Raw genomic sequence first — 17,984 nt, forward strand, 5'->3', positions numbered from 1 at the left:
TACTCGCTAATTCTTGCCTATATATATGGCAACTCTGGGAAACTAAGCGCTGGTTATTCTGACAAATTCGTGGATACATTCCGAGGAGGCACAGAGAGCTTAAACTCCCCAAAAGGTGAAAAAGCAAAAAAAGTTCTGACTAGTGGGTGACTGAATACTTAAGCCCAAATTACTTTGTTACTCTACTGAATCACTGTAAGGTAATTTACAAGTCCAAATTACTCTGTTACTTATACAATTTACATGTATAGACTTTAGAGCCCATGCAGTCTGTTCTTGCTTACCAATTTGTGCATTCAATGAGGTAATTACATTTTTGGAAAAAGAAAAAAATATATTATTATAAATTCTTCATTTCCATTGTTTCAGACAAGCATGCATGTTTGTAGTACAGTGGGTGCTCACGGTTCGGTTGGCATATTTTTTAAACTGAACCGGTCCTTTGGGTTTTTGCAATATTCCAAACTGTAATTCATAAAAGACTGGAGTTATATCACCTTTGCACTTTCATGAGATTTATAGATTTACAGATTGAAATAAAAGATTGGAGTTATATCAGATAAGGCAACTTTTGAGTTGTAATATCAATAAAAATAATATATTTAATAAAATAAAAAGTACTGTTCATCTAGATTCATCAGAGCCGCCACCGCCGCCTCCGACTGTCGTCTCCAACGATCAAGAAAGCGTCGCTGATAGTCGGTCACCGGCATCGAGAAAGCGTCTCAGACCAGTTTAAAATCTGACTGTCATCTCGTCCGTTGGGTACTGTTGCTCATCTCCTCTGTGTTCATGCGAACGGTCTTTTTGGAGCCTTCACGATCTTTTCCACCTCTTTCGTATTTCAAATTCCGGGAATTCTCTGATTTTAAACTCGTAGCATTATCAACCGATATCTTTTCTTCATTCTTTCCTCCAACGGGAGAGAATTGACTATGACGAATGGTAGTTACATTTGCAGTATGGTTGAGCAAATGCTTCTGTTTTCTAGAAGAAAAACAATTGCAATCAGTGGGTTTTCTCCGCACACCAATAGACAGGTTTCTAAAGTACAATAAACTCCGTAAAGCAAACACCCGAAGAACCGAGAACCAAAGTTGAGGGGAGGAAACGAAAGAAACCCATAAAAACAGAAAGAAGATGAGACCCAGTTGAAGAAACAAAAAGCCCAAGCCCAACACAAATTTAAAGAAAGGCGGAAGATTCGATTCAGACAATACTGGAATGAGAACTAAAAATGAAGATAAGGATGTAGCCTTTGTCCTTTGAAGGCAAGATGAAAATCAACACAAGCCGGCCATGTGAACTGCTTGTCATTCCTCTTGTCCTTAACATCTGATACAAAGCACCGTCGATTCCCTCTGCTCTTCTTCTCCCTCCCAAGTCTTTGTCCATCACCACTGCCAAAAACTCTTGCATGCCAACCAAGAAAGCGACCTTTTGCAACTAAGCCTGCTAGGTTCCAATCTCCCCTCTCTGCCAGCAAGATACATGTTCTCGTGTATCTGAGTTTAGCGGATGAGAATGATTAGCCACTCCAAGCTTCGACAAGCTTATCTCTTGCTGGCTCTAGCACAAGTGCGTTTGAGTATAGCGGATGAGAGAGGGTAACATCCAGGTTCAGGAGAGGGGAGTGGCAAATGGCAATACCTGGTTCTGACAGATTTATTCACTGAGCGAGTCCAGTTGGTTTGTTCCACCGAAAAAATGTCCATCTGGTTCTGGCTCAATAACCACGTTGATGTAGTTCAGGAGTCAAGACTCCAGGCTCAAGATTCAAAACTGGTCTGAGACCAGCCACAGTAAATTAAAGCAAATTTGTTGGCTAAAATTGGTTGGTCGAGCTCGAGAAATTTCCTTAACAGTTGTTTTTTATTGGGTTTCTCTCATCGTTCAAGTTTCATTCGCTGAATACAGAGTCTCTAAGAGGAAGACGAGCAACGGTGCCCACTATCCTTATTTGATATTTTCTCAAAAAAAGTCATCTCTCTGTTATTATATAAAAATATTATGGTTTATTGATATTAAGGATAAAAAGTTGCTCTTATATGCTAGAAACCCTAAAAGATTTACTGGAAAGTGTATTTATGTTTTGGCATGAACTCAGATAATGCAAACCATTTAATATGTAACATGTGTGAATTAAATTTGTGGGGATCAAGAGTCTTAATAACGAGGAGAGATTTGCATCTGTACCTTTGACCGTGAGCATTGCTGGCTTCCCACAAAAATCTTGAGCTTGCCAATATATGTAGCATGTGTGATTCAATAACATACTCTTATTGAATAAACACAGGAAGGTGTTTATTGCTCATTGGCTTGAAAACAGTAAAAATTCACAACTTGTCTCTCTGGCCTGTATTTTACAAACATCAATATTTTGGTTTTCATTGTTTTTTTTTTTAAATTGCCACATCAGCAGAAAAATAAAAAAGACACATTTTTCAATTGTGTGTGTTCTGTTTTAAAAAGCAAAAAACAAATTAGTTTTGTTTAAAAAATGTGTCTTCAAACTAGAAACTAATTCAAAAGCACATTTTTGGTTTCAGTTTTGAAATAAAAAATTAAAATCACCTATATAACCAAGAACATGCTTTATTTGTTTTTATTTTAAGAACCGATTTGTTTTTAAATCAGATGGTTTTGATGAGCTGATTTTGAAACTGGCAACTGAGGCAATTTGATTAACCCATAATTGCAATAGGAAAGAAGAAAAATGAAACCCATATTCAATTAATAGGAAAATAACTCAAACTACTTAATTTTCTTGGTATTATATTGACTTAACTTGAATGAACCTTTGCTGTTCAGGAAAAAAAAACGAAATATATACCATTTCCAGAGATCGATCGAGCCCACAATAGCGCAGAAGCCTGATAAATGAAAAATAAAGATTAATTGACCCTTTCCACGCGGAAGTATCTACTAATAAAATAGTAATAGAGACAAAGAAGAAGAAACAAAAAGAATCAACCGTTAATACGGTTGTTGTCAAGTGGATGGCCTTATCTCACGCCCCATCTCTCTCTCTCTCTCTCTCTCTCTCTCTCTCTCTCTCTCACACACACACACACACCTGCCTGGTTTTAGCTTGTTTTGGCCACCATTTAAACACCTCTCCACAGGATGAGTTCGCTATAGCTATCTCCTTAATAAGAATCCGATTGAACCATGCTAAGTGTCTTGTAATTTGATTGGGTTCAATCGGTTGGGCTGATTTGGCTAGGTCTAGTCTTTTCTGTGAGAAATAAGCGTTAAACTCTAGACCTTGGCGACCACCATCTATCGCTAGATCAGACGGAAAATAAGCAGAGAGAGAACAGAAACGAAACGATGGGTGCAACTAAGGCAATTTTATCTCTTTTTTTGTTGGCCTTCAACCTTGCTGTAATAACTCCGACGCTCCGAGCCCACATCGCCGAATTCGACGAAGTGTGGCAAAAACGAGCGGAGGAAGCCAAGAAGAATGCAATGGATGCGTATCACCCTAATCCCGATGAAGTCATCAATCACTTAAATATGAATGTCCATTTGTGGGTTCTCTTCCCAATCATCAATCCTCAATCCCAACCCCCATCATCATATTCATGTTAATCTTCATGCACGGTTTATCTTGATCGTCGTTGAATCACTCTTGATTATTATGATTTGTATCTGTAAAAGAAGTTTGATTATTATTATTATTTTATTTTTTATTTTTTTTTTTGTGGTGGTGGTGGTGGTGGTGCAACTACTGTAGGGCCATGCAGGAGAGCAACGGCACGAGGAGAAGCTTGAAAACAAAGCCATACAGTGGACCGTGCTTGGCGACCAACCCCATCGACCGCTGCTGGAGGTGCCAGAAGAACTGGTCCCGTAATCGCAAGAAGCTGGCGGATTGCGTCGTGGGCTTTGGCCGGAAGACCATCGGCGGAAAGTTGGGGAAATTCTACGTGGTCACTGATGGTTCCGACAACGACATGCTGAACCCAAAACCCGGCACACTGCGACACGCCGTGATCCAGAAGGAGCCACTGTGGATCATATTTGCACGTGACATGGTGATCAGGCTGAACCAAGAGCTTCTCATGGCCGGCGACAAGACGATCGACGCCAGAGGCGCTAACGTCCATGTCGCCTACGGCGCAGGCATCACCATCCAGTTCGTTAAGAACGTTATCATTCATGGCCTCCACGTTCATGACATAGTCCCTGGGTCCGGTGGACTCATCAGGGACTCCGTCGACCACTACGGTTTGAGGACACAAAGCGATGGCGATGGCATCTCCCTCTTTGGCGCCACTAATGTCTGGATTGATCACATCTCCATGTCCAACTGCAAGGATGGACTCATCGACGCCATCATGAGCACCACCGCCGTCACCGTCTCCAACTGTCACTTCACGCACCACAACGAGGTATTCATTCCATCAGAGTTGAAACAAATTGCATCCATCGATCCCTTCGAATTTGTGTACGTGTATAGTTGTCTGAAGTCTGAACTGAATGTCTAACGACGATGAATATGACGATGGTGCAGGTGATGTTGTTTGGAGCAAGCGGTAGCTATTCTGGGGATGCAGTCATGCAAATAACAGTGGCGTTCAACCACTTCGGGAGAGGACTGGTGCAGAGGATGCCGAGGTGCCGATGGGGATTCGCCCACGTCGTCAACAATGACTACACTCACTGGATCATGTATGCCATCGGTGGTAGCGAACACCCCACCATCATCAGCCAGGGCAACCGGTTCATCGCTCCTCCCACTTTGGCTGCCAAGGAGGTAATAAATCTACATATATAGCTAGTATTAACAAACAGGTTCTAACAGGTGGTGAAGAACGAAGATAGATCAAAATATATAAATCCCTTTTTTAATTTACTCTGTGGGTCGGCCATGTATGTATCTGCAGGTGACCAAGAGGGATTATGCACCGGAGAGTGAATGGAAACATTGGACATGGAGATCAGAAGATGATCTGATGATGAACGGAGCATTCTTCGTACAATCAGGCAACCCTAGCAGAAAACATCCATTCTCTAAGAAGGATATGATTCCTGCAAAGCCTGGCACTTACGTAAGTACGCTTACTCGCTTCTCGGGTGCTCTCGGCTGCAAGATTAATAAACCTTGTTAATTTTCTTTTTTCTTAATTTATTCTTCATCTATTCCTTCATTAATTCATATGAATGGAATGTGTACTGTTTATTGCACAAATCGTGGAGAGGGAGATCTATTATATGCATATATTATATATGCAGAACAGTATTTTATTTTCAGATTGTATTACTGAGGATGTAGGAGAGTGACTCTTATCATATATGGTTTGTTTATATTTCAATTCATCTCTCTCTCTCTCCCTCTCACTCTAAATAGAAGGATTGGCGTCCCAGTTGCAAGCAAACACGGATTTGGAATTACAAGTATAAATCAAGCTTCATCTGAAGAATATATGATCTATTTATTTATTTATTTATTTATTTATTCAATAATTGTTCCTTCAAGCAAACAAGCATCCAATGGGCGGTTTACAAAACAATGAATTTCAATGTAAGATGACAAAACCTTATCAACCAATAATAAATGTGGAAACCAAAGAAAAGCAACTTAAAACAGTTTCATTTACTTGAAACCGAGCTAATATGCTAGAAAAGATCTCCAATCCTTCACTCCCGGTTGGCAGGCAGATATTCTACTGAAGCTGCTGCTAAAGATAGTTTAACCTTGATTAACTCATGCGACATCCTCTTTGATGAAGATTCTGATGCTCCTTTCTAGAAGGATAATTACTACCACCACACACCAAAATTCTTTATAGAGCAACTGTAAATATTTACAGGTAAATTCTCTCAGCGCTGCAACAGTGTAGAGCAGAAACGCTTCTCAATTCCCTCTCTTGTTAAGTACCAAGATTTTCATTCTCAAAGATATCAGCATACTATCTTAATATTTAAATGTTCTGTAAAAAATGGACATCAACAATATCCAAGGTAGGTCATGAAGTACTACTGTAAAGGCCCCTTTGCAAGACCAGCATAACCATGTTCCGATCAGTCTGTAATTACCAAAAAAAAAAGAAAAAAGAAAAAGAAAAAGAAATGAGAGAAGTATGCAGCAAAGGTAAAATTAATTTCTTATGCTGGTCTTCTGGACAGATTACATCACTACAGAGGGTAAGTGAATTACTAACTCATATAACTAGTCCAAGCAAAGAACAAAGAAATATTAAATTTTGAAACCGAAGCTGTAAATCACAAATCTGTATTTCAGAACCCTAACCTTTTCCGTTGGAATCTTAGAATTCTTGGTGTCAAGAAAGAGGCGCTTCACATTCTATCAACTTGGTGAACTGAAAAAAAAAAAGAGAGGAAGAGAGAAAAAGATTGATTTAAAATACTTGAATCTTCTTCTGCACAACTAACTGTCACATACACACACACACACAGAGACCTGGGATGTCTTGAGTTCCAATTCTTCCCACTCCAAAGATGAATTTGTTCCTTCCACTATACCAGCACCAGCATAAACTAATGCTCCAAGACCCTAAATTTAAAGTTGTTCAAAACAAGTTTTGACAATAGTTTATTAGGTCTATTTGTAAATATTAAAATATATGATGAAATGTACAGTGATATAGATATCCTTGTAAGGTAATGTTCAACAAGGTAATATCAATCTCACCTTTTCCACCAAGGCTGATCTAATTCCTACTGCAAATTCAGACTCTCTTCCTCCAAACCAACCAATAGGGCCAGCATACATTCCCCGATCAAACATTTCTGAACAACCAGAATATAGAAATGCTCAGCAGTAAATGACTAAAAGTTTATTTACAAAGATAGCATCCAGAATATGATTCAGTTCCATTTTCATGCAAAAAAAGAGTATTGGCACCTCGAGAATAAAGTAACTGCATGACAATCATCTGTAATAAAATGCTTCCAAAATATCATCACCATCATTATCATCACCCAAGCCTTAATCCAACTATATGGGGTCGGATAAAATGCTTCTAAAATATATAACATTTAAATATGGCTATAATAAGCATGTTGAATATCAAGGTGTGTATAATGTTCTCAGATAAATAAGCCATCTAACTAAAGAAACTGTACTTTCTTGAGCACTTGAGGAGGTCACTGTAAGAATCACATTCTACCAGTTTTGAACAAAATTATGAACAATTTGTAACCAAGTTTGCAGATAAGGAAAGGGCATTGTTAATCAAAATTATACACTATCTCAAGGAACAATAATAAAAGAGGCATTTAAGTTCGTACTCATTTGCAAAATTAGACAAAAGAGAAGCACAGCATAATGGATTTACATTAAGTTGCATGCACTGTCATTACTGGTTTCCAAAAACTTGTTTTAGATGTGGTCAAATGAGGATGAAGTGAACCAAGTCGGAATAAGATAACTATAGTTGGTGGATAAATAAGGATGAAGTGATATTGTTCAATTCAGTTATACAAGTAAATAGTCATTTATGTACGTCCTACTATTCATTACAATGTACACTCAGGAGCTTGTACAACATTATGATATCATCAGTAATGCTCTGCACCAATACATTGTATAAATACACCTATAAATTATGGTCGTGCTGGTGCTTTATGAAGATGCATGAGTACTGAGTACAGAGACAATATTCTATTGAAATCATTATTCATTAAAAAAAATCTATTGAAATTATTGATATACAATATGAACAGTAAATATCCTCAACCAATCCTAAAAATGCTAGAAATGAAAACAAGGTTAAAGAGTTCAGCAATTTCTGAAAGGAAAACCTAAAAATCAGAATTTCCCCATGAGTTGTGTTTAGTGCAATAGTCATGTAAAATCCCTGAGTTAAGTAGATGGGCTGAGAATCTGACCAAATAACATTTTTTTTTTTTTTAGAAAATGTAAAGTATTGCATTAATCTGAAATAAAACATGTACAAAGCCCTGTTCAGTAAGTTACTGCACAGGGACCACCATCCAATCTTTGTGTACTGATTACACTCTATACCTAGATACAAAAAGAATTTAATCTGAACAAAGCATGTACAAAACCCTGTTCAATAAGGTACTGCACAGGAACAAGCATCCAATCTTTTGTGTATTGATTATACTGTATACATAGATACAAAAAGACTACTAAAATCAAAGAACTGTAAGGTATATCCTTTATCTGCTTGTGTACTGATGTCCAAGAGTACATTCTACCCCAGAAACTTTTCAAAACTGTCTCATCTGTGCTATATTTACTCCAAAAAGTCTCCTATTTCTCTGTCTAAATTGACCAAATCACTGCCACCGGAATCCCTTCCCATAAGACCACCTTCAGATTCTTTGGAAATTATATTTTTTCCTCAAACAACCCCAAAGCTTTTACCTATAAAAAGTACAGTTTTTCCTTCAAACTCTTTTCTCTGGAAATCTCCATTTCTTCACAGTTCAGCCTGACATAAAGCAATTTAACTGCGAAGATTCCTCATTTTTCCCCCACCCAAATTCTTTTATCTGATCATGCACTATCATGTCGGATTGTGTTGATTCTTTTTTGATTCTTTGCATCAACTCCATCCACTTCCCTATTTGCCAATCATTCAAATTTCTTCTAAATGTGGAGCACCAGTCACCTGAACTTCTATCATGTGAAAAAAAAAAACCTCTGAAATCATGCACTCCTTTTTTTATTGATAAATATGAAATCATGCACTGCTTGTTCTGTGCAATCTCAAACAGTGTTGGGAACATCCCCTTTAGAGGGTGGTTTCCACACCTAATATCATGCCAAAATTTATCCTCGTTCCATCTCCAACCTCATATTTAATGTCGTGTCAGAACTTTATGCCTCTCCATACACATCCATAAGATATATTGGTCTCTCCTGCATCCTAATTTAGATTGCTTGATCCATATGTTGCCAAAATTGTTCTTCTCCACAGGATATTAGGTTGTTCATTCTAACTCCAGTACCATTTACCCAAACATGCCACATTAAGTTTTCTAATTTTTCTCACCCCTAGGCCCCCAACCTTCCTTGATCTGAAAACCTTGCTCCACTTGACTAAATGGATCTTATACCCTTCCTTCCATCCTTGCATAAGATGTCTCTCATTCTCTTTTCAATTGCTTTTTATGCACTTTCCGGAATTGGGAATAATGAGAGCAGATAAATCAGAAGAAAGACCAAAACACTTTTGATTATTGTGTAGTGTCAGTTTTCCTCCTTTTGACAGGTATCTTGTTTTCCAAGAGGCCAGTTTCCTTTCATTTTTCTTCACTACCAGCTCCCAAATCTTCTTTGACACACATTTTTTGCCTAAAGGCATCCCCAAGTACTCAGACCAGATGACATCATCAGATCTTTAATTAATGCAAGTCTTAGGCTGCACGTAAGACTGCTCTTGGGAACCACAAATATGGTTATCCAGAGTGGGAAGGCCAATAAAGAAACTGTTTTTATTGAAGCTGAAGCCCTTTTCCCTCCAAGAACAAGCTAAAACCTCCTTTTGGATTCTGGCTTCTATGGGAACTAATAAGTAAAAAATTCATAACATGTGCACAAACTGAAACTTTAAAACACCTTCTAAATACCTAAAGTCCCTTCTAATTAATATTTTTTAAATGATTGATATGTGCCTAAACCTTTGATCATGATAAAAAGCTGCATTTTACATTGAAAACAAATTGCAAATATTCTTGTTATAGAACGTACAACCTTTAATAGTACTTCCACAAAGTGATTCCATGGAAGCAGAGCCTGAATCAGGGGACCAGGACCCCCCCCCCACACACACCAAAAAAAAAGAAAAGAAAATTGATAGTGTATCCTCATTAGCCTCTATAGCATCACTGTAACAGTATTTATGGATCTCGAATATCCCCACTCATAAAAAGGAGCACAAGTACAACCTTTTAATTTGATCCAAGATTAAAAAATCAATACACCCTACACATAAATGAGAAAGGTTGGTTAAATGTAAATAATCTTTTTTTGAAAGGCACTTAATTAGATCTAAATATGCCCTTTCCAAAAATCATCTTCTTCCTAAATTTAAGGAACCTTAAGAGTCATATAATCCCTGCTTAGACAAATCCTGCCTGAAGAGGTAGGTGAAACTGAATCTTCATGATAGTCACATTCATTACACTGCATACCCCAACCTCAATATGGTTCATGGATACTATGTTCATCCTAGACATGGAGGTTACAAAGGGGAAATTATTGGTTTAGGAGGGTAAAAAATGACTCCCTCTATATATGTTTTATGGAAGCTTGCACCAGCCAACAGACTTAATAATGTAGAATAGCCGTAAGGATGATTTCTCTCACAAATAAAGAAGAACAAGAGAACAATGGAAGAAAACAATGAATAGATGCATTGTAGCATATATTTGTTTAGGAAAAATGGATAGAGTCCATCTATTTGTCTAGTTTATAATCCTGAACTTTCTTTTATTTTTTGGACACCAGTGACATTTCTGTAATCTTCTATATATCCAGTGTGAGGTTCAGCCATAGGGAGTTGTCCTATATCTTCTTTTATCTGTCCAAGGCTGTTGTAGACCTGTTCATGGGCCAGGTCCAGGTAACCCGGCAAGCTTCTTGGCTCGGCCTGTTTTGAGGCCTGCTGGCTTGTGCTCAGGCTGTAAGTGTTAGGCCTGATTATTTTTCAGGCCGGGATTGGACTTTTTAAATATGCCTGGCCCAATAATATATATATATATATATAAAACTTGTATTACTATTTTGTCTTTGGTATTTTGTGTGTGTGTTTTTAACTTAGGTGTATAATTGTATCTTGGAAAGCAATATTTTTTATGTGCAAAACATGTAACTGGAACAAGTTAAAAAATACGGAATTGGAAGATAGAATAGGCCTGATAATCAGGATTTGGGATTTGCCACTTTGGGCTTTATATTAGGGCTGGGCTCAGGCTCAAGAATAGGCCTGATAATCAAGCCGGGCTTGGGCTCAGGCCTAGGCATTTTCTGTTAATAAGTGGTAAAGCCCACCCTGTGAACAGGTCTACCAAGCAGGCCTTATATTCTTTTATTGAGATCTATGTTCATTGATGACTATCAACAGACATGCATTGTCATGTTAACTGTTAAAGCATCTTCAAATATATTGATAAGAGAATGAAGGCTCTATACATCAATGTTGACTTTGACATTAAGAGGGAAGAAATCCACACACCTTAGTTGAAAAGTGGAGGTATGGTCAATTAATGTTATCCCTAGAGGAAATAAGTTGGAAAGCATCTTAGACAAGCTAAGCAAGATACACAGTTACGCACCAGCTTGAAAAAAAGGGCTATAGGAAATACTTTCTTTCTTATGAAAGAAAACTATTTAAGTTGTTTAGAAGTAATATCTAAGATATAGCAAATGGAATAAGGAGCATGCGATGCTCCTAACCACCCAACAAGTTCACATTCTAGAAGTCACTACAACTAAATGATCTCCAATCTTCAAAGCTATCTAGGAACAAAAAAATACATATTCTTTTCCTAGTATATTTGTAGCTAAACAGAACTGGCACAATGGCCTAGACATACCAGTTTCAGCTATAAATTGGCGTGCCTGTTCTGTAGGAAATCCACAGACTGCTGGACTGGGGTGAAGAGAATTCAAGATGTCAAACTAGGAAAAGAAAGACCAAATATCAGGACCTTATTTAACCCATCACTCCCTAGGAAAGGAAGACAATGTCAAAATCTGAAAGTTATGAATGTGTATAGTGTCTGAAACTACCTCGTCATCTTCACTTCTTAATCTGCCTGATAATTGTGCATAGAGATGTTGTACACGTGGAAGTTTTCGAATTGCTTTCTTTGGTTCCACTAAAACCATCTTGCATATAAGCTGCACAACAGGACATGAGCATTCAAAAAGATTTAGCAGATGAAAATTGAACAGATGATAAATGACAACATGAATATAGCAAAAAATACCAGATTCCCCACATTTCTGGCATCATTATAAAAAAGGAAAATTTGAAGAATCCGCATGTTCATAGCTAACTTGCCTCTAGATTTCTTTTAATGTTCTCTCGCACAATAGTAAACTCAAGATGGTCCTTTGGGCTGTGAAATAAAAAGAAACCACCAGTCAATTGTAAGAGAGCCGATTGTATAATGATCATAAAAAACAACTCTTTTCTCAGTGTCTAAAAACATTTAGGATGAAATGAGGTGTTATACTCGCCCAAGTATGAGGTGTAGCCTCAAAGGGCAAGGTGCAAACCTTATGAACAGGCAAATTTCTGGTTTTGTTCCACTATTTTAATGGGCACAATTGCACTTTATAAGGCCAACAGAGTAAATTGATATATATATATATATATATATATATATATATATATATATATATATATATACCACTTAACCATTATGCTTGAATTCAAAATAAACCTGAAGAGTAGGTCACATTCTATTTGAAGATCTACGGCCTCTGATCCACTCCTACCACGGGTTCCAGCTAAAGCTTCACTGCAGACACTAAGACACTTCCGGTGAAATAGCTGCTCTGGCTATCACAAAGTTAAGTAAGAAGTTAGATCATAGCACTTACATCTGTGTGTAAATTGTTATTATAATAAGCCATGCCTCATAATTGATAAACTTTTTCTCAAAATGGACAGATGGTAGGTTTTTTCTCTGTTGGATACTCTTCAGGAGAATATAAAGGACAATCACTATTCACTCCAGCCTTTCCATTGGAATTCCATCTAAGGCAGAAACTTAATAGCCACACCCCACAAAATTTCTACCAGATATCAGATAGCATTACAAAGGAGGCATATGTAGTAAATATTTCTACATTAGCTTAAGCTAATGTAGGAATTCTCATAACATTGTTCCAAAAATGGACAGATAAACATGAAATAAGGGAAAAAATTATCCAAATGGTGATTTAGGACAGAGAGATACTACTAGAAGAAATCACATGATAAATACAATCAACAAAGAAATTGTATATGAAACTGAGACATTATAGGTATCCTTGATGAAGTTTGATGTATAAACAAAAGAATCATGGATTGTACTCTCACTTGAATCACTTTATTCATTAGCCTTTAGTTAACATAGATTCAATCCGATTGACAAAACTAATTTCCTTGGTTATGCTTATTTTTCTCGTTATGAGAGGGAGGTGCATAACATCCACCTAACACCATTTTGCAAAAAAAAATGCCCATGATTGTTATATATTCTCTAGCTTCAAGGACAGAATTTTCAATAACCTGGATGTTATTAGGCACAAGTTGTCCATAAAAGATAACAACACAAGCTGGGATATATTAATTCCTTTATTTCTTTTTTATTTTCTTTTATTTTAGGTCATAATACTTCAAATAATTAGGTAAACGGCATCTTTTTTTCTTTATAGATGTGTATATATCTATTCAGTGTATATCAGTAGAATAGTTGTCTAGTCAGTTAACCAACTTGTGAGCACCACAGATTCAAGGTTGCATATACAGGGACTTCTTTTTAACATCTCGTTAGCAAGAGATTAATAATAAGAGGGCAAGGATGCCAATCATAGGGATCAAACATTACTCTTATTGCTTAATCAGATTTCTTCACTTGAGCTCTTTGCAGTCATTATACTTGTCAACTTCTCAATATATCCTACATTAATACAATAGTAATGGAGAAGAGTAGCAAAATAAGAAGTTATTTCAACACCAATAGGAATATGAAATTTCATCTTATGCTTTTATATGTGCTGTACTTTAAAAGGAAAGATCCTGTAGAACACTTATCCTTATATTTTGGATTTCCTTTGGTTGCATCAGTTGCCCATTTCATTAGATTCGAAATTTTCACTGTAATCAACTTTCTACTGTCTGAGAAATAAGCAACTCTAAATTGCATTGACCTATATCAATGCAACTACATGAAGACTCTAGCATAACAAGTTTCATCAGAAAAGGTTGGTGGAAGGTGCAATACGATGGAAAAGTGGAAACAGATTATAAGAAGCATTAGCGAAAGCAGAAAAAGCAGGGCACAAGTTTCCAAAATTTTGGTTTCACATACAGTGTTTCCAATAAATGCTGGTGCATCAGGTGGCTGAATACAGAACTGATATGCATTTTGTCCTTCAACCTACATATGTTTATTTGAAATTCTCAATAATTTGATCTGAAGGTGAATCATACACAGCCATGAGTTTATTGAATATGATAGCCAAAAAAAAAAAAAAAAGAGTACCTGCAAACAAGCTAACCATGTTATAGGGTCAATATCAATGGTAGAAACAATTCTGCTACTCCTTGCAAGTACAACCTGAATTTCCACGAAAACCTTGATGTGTCAGAACAAGCATAAGATGAGAAATAAAAATTGAACTGGAGATGGTAGCTCATAAGAAACTACAAAATAAAAAAGAAAAGAAAAATTCCTTCCAGGTTTCAACATTGTGGGTTGTGTAAACTGTACACCGAATTGTGGCTTGTGCAGCGATGGTCTTGAAACTTGTGAAGCCATTTAATGAAGAGACTTTTTTTTTTGCTTCATGGGGCTACACAATGGGGGGTGGCCTATCCTCCATACTTATATAACCCCCAACCGTGGTGGCAATGGGATTTGATCCCAAATCTCCGCTACAACTAGCCAGAGGCTAAATGTTTTGCCATTAAACTGTGGGGTTAAAACTAGAAAGAAACTGTGGTAATTAAAGGAGCATAAGATGATTTGATTGAAATCTTGAATACCTTAATCAGTCCTGATTTACCACTATTTATCATCTGCAAAGCTCTGTTAACAGCAATATCCCAAGATGCCTTGCTAGGAACATGATAGTTGCTGAGGATGAATCCATTTGGAACTTCCTTTTGTAACTTTGCAACAAAGGAAGAGATCTGTGATAATGAAAATTATGCTAAAATTAAAATGGAATAAAGAGATGTTGAGTAAAAGGATAACAGGCAAAATGAGACTGTACAAATCGAAGTCACATTCATCAACAAATTTTTTACCTGGCTCATTGTAGCTTGAACCATGCCTACTGCATTTTCCCAAGTCCACAAAAGGGTGTCATCCCATGCAATGGTGGTAGCAAGCATAGAACTTCCTTCAAGTTCATCAAACTCAACCTGTCATTTAGCCTTGAACCATGTTGTTTAAATGCTAAAGAGAAACATGTCTATAATCATAGACTATAAGTGTTACTGTAGAAAACAGCTTATCTACCTGAGGAATCATGAAGTAAAATGAACCGAAACCTTCCCACTCGGATGAGATTTTGGTCCTTGCATCAAACCGGATAGCCCCATATGCACGAATTAAAGGGCAATCTCTAGAGAGGAACCTTGATTGAAGGAAGAAAAAAAGAATATATAGTGTTAGGATAAGATCACCAAAGCCATACAGCAGTGTCTAGTCTAAAAAATGTTACCTTTTTATACACTTCCAATCATCTAATGAAAAAGGATGTAACTGCTGGAAGAAGACAGCGGACCCCACCCCAGCAACGCTAACCAACTTGTGTCCCCTTGGGTTTTGGCAATCTCCATTGGTAAAATCCAAGAAAAACTCCAAAGGGTTACTCTGTTTTCTACCAGAGAAGTAGCAACGAGGAAGTGGGTGCTGAGCATAGAGCCAACCAATGGCCTCAATTTGTTGTTGAATTGGCACCTTCAGACCCAAACATCACAAGTGAGAACCTCTATTTTAAATCTTGATTAGAGACGTGGCATAAAGATTTACTTGGTCTTCACACCCATTTTCTTTGGTATATACAGTTAGCACGCCTGCAACTTTTAGGAGTTAACAGAAACCAAGGAGCTTATGGGGCAGGGCCGTACAACTTTTCGCAATCAAGTCCATGTGAAAAAGTACAGGAGAAATTTGAATAATTTTCTCTATAAAATGCTTCGATCTTGGAGCCCAAGACGATGACAAACCGACACCATAGGCTGTGGGAGCCATGTCTATAGAAGGAGGTGTGTATTGAACGGCAAAGAATTCTATTTGAGGATTTATTCAACATGACTGCTCTTGCATAATCATGATTACCAAACTACAAGTTCAATTCTTTGTTTTCATCGCCCTATAAATAAGGCGATACCACTTGGAAGTTAGTCCTGTAGTTTCTTTTTTTTTGTTGTTCCTAAGAACAAATTAGATGAACTTGGTGCTGTTTATGGGCTATGAGAGTGAGGAGATCAATCATTTTGCTCGAAGTCAACATTTATGGTTCACAGTCACAATCAGTCAATCACATTTTTTCTACCCAAAAAAAAAAGTATCACTCGATCACTCAATCACTCAGTCAAATAGCGGGGGCCGGGGGTAAAATGGTTGGTCCCACTCACACATCGATTGTAGTGCCAAGCGTGAATACGGTTCGGAAGTGGTTCTACACATTACTTTTATCGGATCTACCCTGAGCCGAACCAGAGAACAGGGTTGAAATTTGCAAAATCAAAACCTAGTCTACTGGAACTAATTCCTCCCTAACTAAAAATTGGGATTTGCGCTGAACGATGACCATCTCATCGATCTAGGCGGGCTTGCTTACTTACGTTAACAGTAGCTAAGAGAACTGTTCCGTCAAAAAATCAACCACGTGGAACAGTCTGAGCCACAGATTTGGTGTCCAGTCGACTGACAGCACTCCGCATCAGCGCTCCTAGATGTTCCCATGAGCCAATCTGATCTCGACACGAGTCACCACTCACCAGCGAGCTCAACAATGTTTTATAAAAAAAATGGACCGGCTACGGTACTAAACAATCATTTCCAGGGAGAATTTAGTCTTTATACATAAAATCTGTGACTATGGGCTATGGCTATGACCAACATTAAGCAAGATTTTTTTATTTTATCTTATCAACTAGCTGAAAAACAGAGTCCTGCGCCTGGGCATTGGGCACCATGAATGAACCAACTACGATGAAGACGGTAGATAGAAACACAACTCTTTGTATGTGTATGTGTTTAGAGTTAGACTTTAGAGGTGCAACTGCAACCTGTAAAATTTACCTCAAGACGGATAATTCCGGAACTAAAACCTGGTGGATCTGATTTCAGCTCAGAGATTGCCCAGTTGAGCCTGTCCATAGCCATTGCTGGTGTTCCAACCGCCGGAAACGTCCTGGTCTCAACAGTTCCAATTGGGATTTTTGGGTCTCCTTCGCATCCATTCATGGACAGCGAGCAAATCCGGTACCCCTGTTCCACGAGAACATCCATTTATGATTTATGTAGCGAACCTTTTTTCCTTTCCTTTTCATATTCAAAAAAGAATGTAGTAAGGTGGATAAATTCAGAACTCAGAAGACATACTCACATAACGAGCTGAGGCAAGGGAGTGGCGGATTGAAACTGGCGATAGCGAAACACCATACTTGACAGGCTCTGTGAACCCGGCAATTGACCGAGCTGCCGCAGCCATCACACAGCTAGCGGCTCTCCTACCACACAAGCAAGCGAAAACCGACGAACACGACAGAAACAGGTTTTCGTTTTCTGCTGTAAGTTACTAAGCTCAAATGACTGAGCGGAATACAACCTGGAGGCCTTGATGCCTTTACGGAAGAATACCCGTCTCCTGAAGACGACTCAAGTAAGTTCTCTGTTTGGCGGCGATGAAAGGGAAAGATTGGCTCTTCGGCGGATTATGTTAGGGCTTGAGAGGTATCACCGCGATGGCGACTGGTTGCCGTTTTGAACTCAGCAGCGGTGGTGACTGGTGAGAGAGAGAGACGGAAGAGATAGTTGCCGCTTCTTGAAGGGAGACAGGAGCGGTGGGAGAGTTGAGAGAGAGACCGAATGGCAACTCGAAATTATGTTTCATATGAGAACCTTCAGATAAACATGGGCCCTCTCTCTCTCACACACAGTCACAGACTCACAGGACAATCCATGAATGCTCCGTGCCAGTTTATGGCCCACTACCGCTCATTGCTCAATCTTTCTCTTCCATTTATGACTGGCGTGGAGCGTAATGATTGGACCCAAAGACTGTCATACAGCTATCAAGATCAGCT

At 38.1% G+C, this 17,984-nt stretch overlaps 2 protein-coding genes and 1 long non-coding RNA gene across 4 annotated transcripts; 1 reads left to right on the forward strand and 2 right to left on the reverse strand.

The window, feature by feature from the left end:
- Positions 1-471: 471 nt before the first annotated feature.
- LOC148863065 (uncharacterized) lies at positions 472-1,417 on the reverse strand. The gene is made up of 2 exons (XR_016110172.1): positions 1,221-1,417; positions 472-987 (listed from the first exon to the last, which is right to left on the reverse strand). It is a non-coding gene; the product is annotated as an uncharacterized LOC148863065 (long non-coding RNA).
- Positions 1,418-3,059: 1,642 nt separating this feature from the next.
- LOC148863066 (pectate lyase-like) lies at positions 3,060-5,321 on the forward strand. Its single transcript, XM_088979172.1, has 4 exons — positions 3,060-3,533; positions 3,740-4,397; positions 4,520-4,762; positions 4,893-5,321. The coding sequence occupies exons 1-4, from the start codon at positions 3,334-3,336 to the stop codon at positions 5,115-5,117; spliced, it is 1,326 nt and encodes a 441-aa protein (XP_088835298.1). The 5' UTR covers positions 3,060-3,333; the 3' UTR covers positions 5,118-5,321.
- Positions 5,322-5,422: 101 nt separating this feature from the next.
- LOC148863067 (isochorismate synthase, chloroplastic-like) lies at positions 5,423-17,890 on the reverse strand. 2 transcript variants are annotated; one of them, XM_088979169.1, is made up of 16 exons: positions 17,285-17,890; positions 16,978-17,166; positions 15,389-15,627; positions 15,184-15,301; positions 14,970-15,086; positions 14,706-14,852; positions 14,203-14,277; positions 14,029-14,097; positions 12,394-12,512; positions 12,009-12,066; positions 11,735-11,845; positions 11,539-11,623; positions 6,662-6,759; positions 6,431-6,523; positions 6,260-6,329; positions 5,423-6,035 (listed from the first exon to the last, which is right to left on the reverse strand). In XM_088979169.1, exons 1-15 carry the CDS (start codon positions 17,387-17,389, stop codon positions 6,291-6,293), a joined length of 1,662 nt encoding a protein of 553 aa, XP_088835295.1. In that variant the 5' UTR covers positions 17,390-17,890; the 3' UTR covers positions 5,423-6,035; positions 6,260-6,290. The 2 variants fall into 2 exon arrangements, with proteins under 2 accessions (XP_088835295.1, XP_088835296.1); XM_088979170.1 differs by having other exon boundaries at positions 17,281-17,762.
- Between the last annotated feature and the right edge of the window lie 94 nt (positions 17,891-17,984).

The sequence above is a fragment of the Nelumbo lutea genome, chromosome 3 (genome assembly GCF_056320005.1).
Source record: "Nelumbo lutea isolate HS-2025 chromosome 3, American lotus-T2T, whole genome shotgun sequence".
Taxonomy (NCBI): Eukaryota; Viridiplantae; Streptophyta; class Magnoliopsida; order Proteales; family Nelumbonaceae; genus Nelumbo; species Nelumbo lutea.

Bases quoted from the DNA above. Each gene is read 5' to 3' on its own strand.
- LOC148863066 (XM_088979172.1), top strand. From the start codon at position 3,334: ATGGGTGCAACTAAGGCAATTTTATCTCTTTTTTTGTTGGCCTTCAAC. The intron at 3,534-3,739 runs GTGGGTTCTCTT...CAACTACTGTAG, and splicing joins TTAAATATGAATGTCCATTT to GGCCATGCAGGAGAGCAACG. The intron at 4,398-4,519 runs GTATTCATTCCA...ACGATGGTGCAG, and splicing joins ACTTCACGCACCACAACGAG to GTGATGTTGTTTGGAGCAAG.
- LOC148863067 (XM_088979169.1), bottom strand. From the start codon at position 17,389: ATGGCTGCGGCAGCTCGGTCAATTGCCGGGTTCACAGAGCCTGTCAAG. The intron at 15,302-15,388 runs GTAACATTTTTT...CCTTCAATCAAG, and splicing joins GATTGGAAGTGTATAAAAAG to GTTCCTCTCTAGAGATTGCC. The intron at 14,853-14,969 runs GTAAAAAATTTG...TCATTATCACAG, and splicing joins TTCAAGCTACAATGAGCCAG to ATCTCTTCCTTTGTTGCAAA.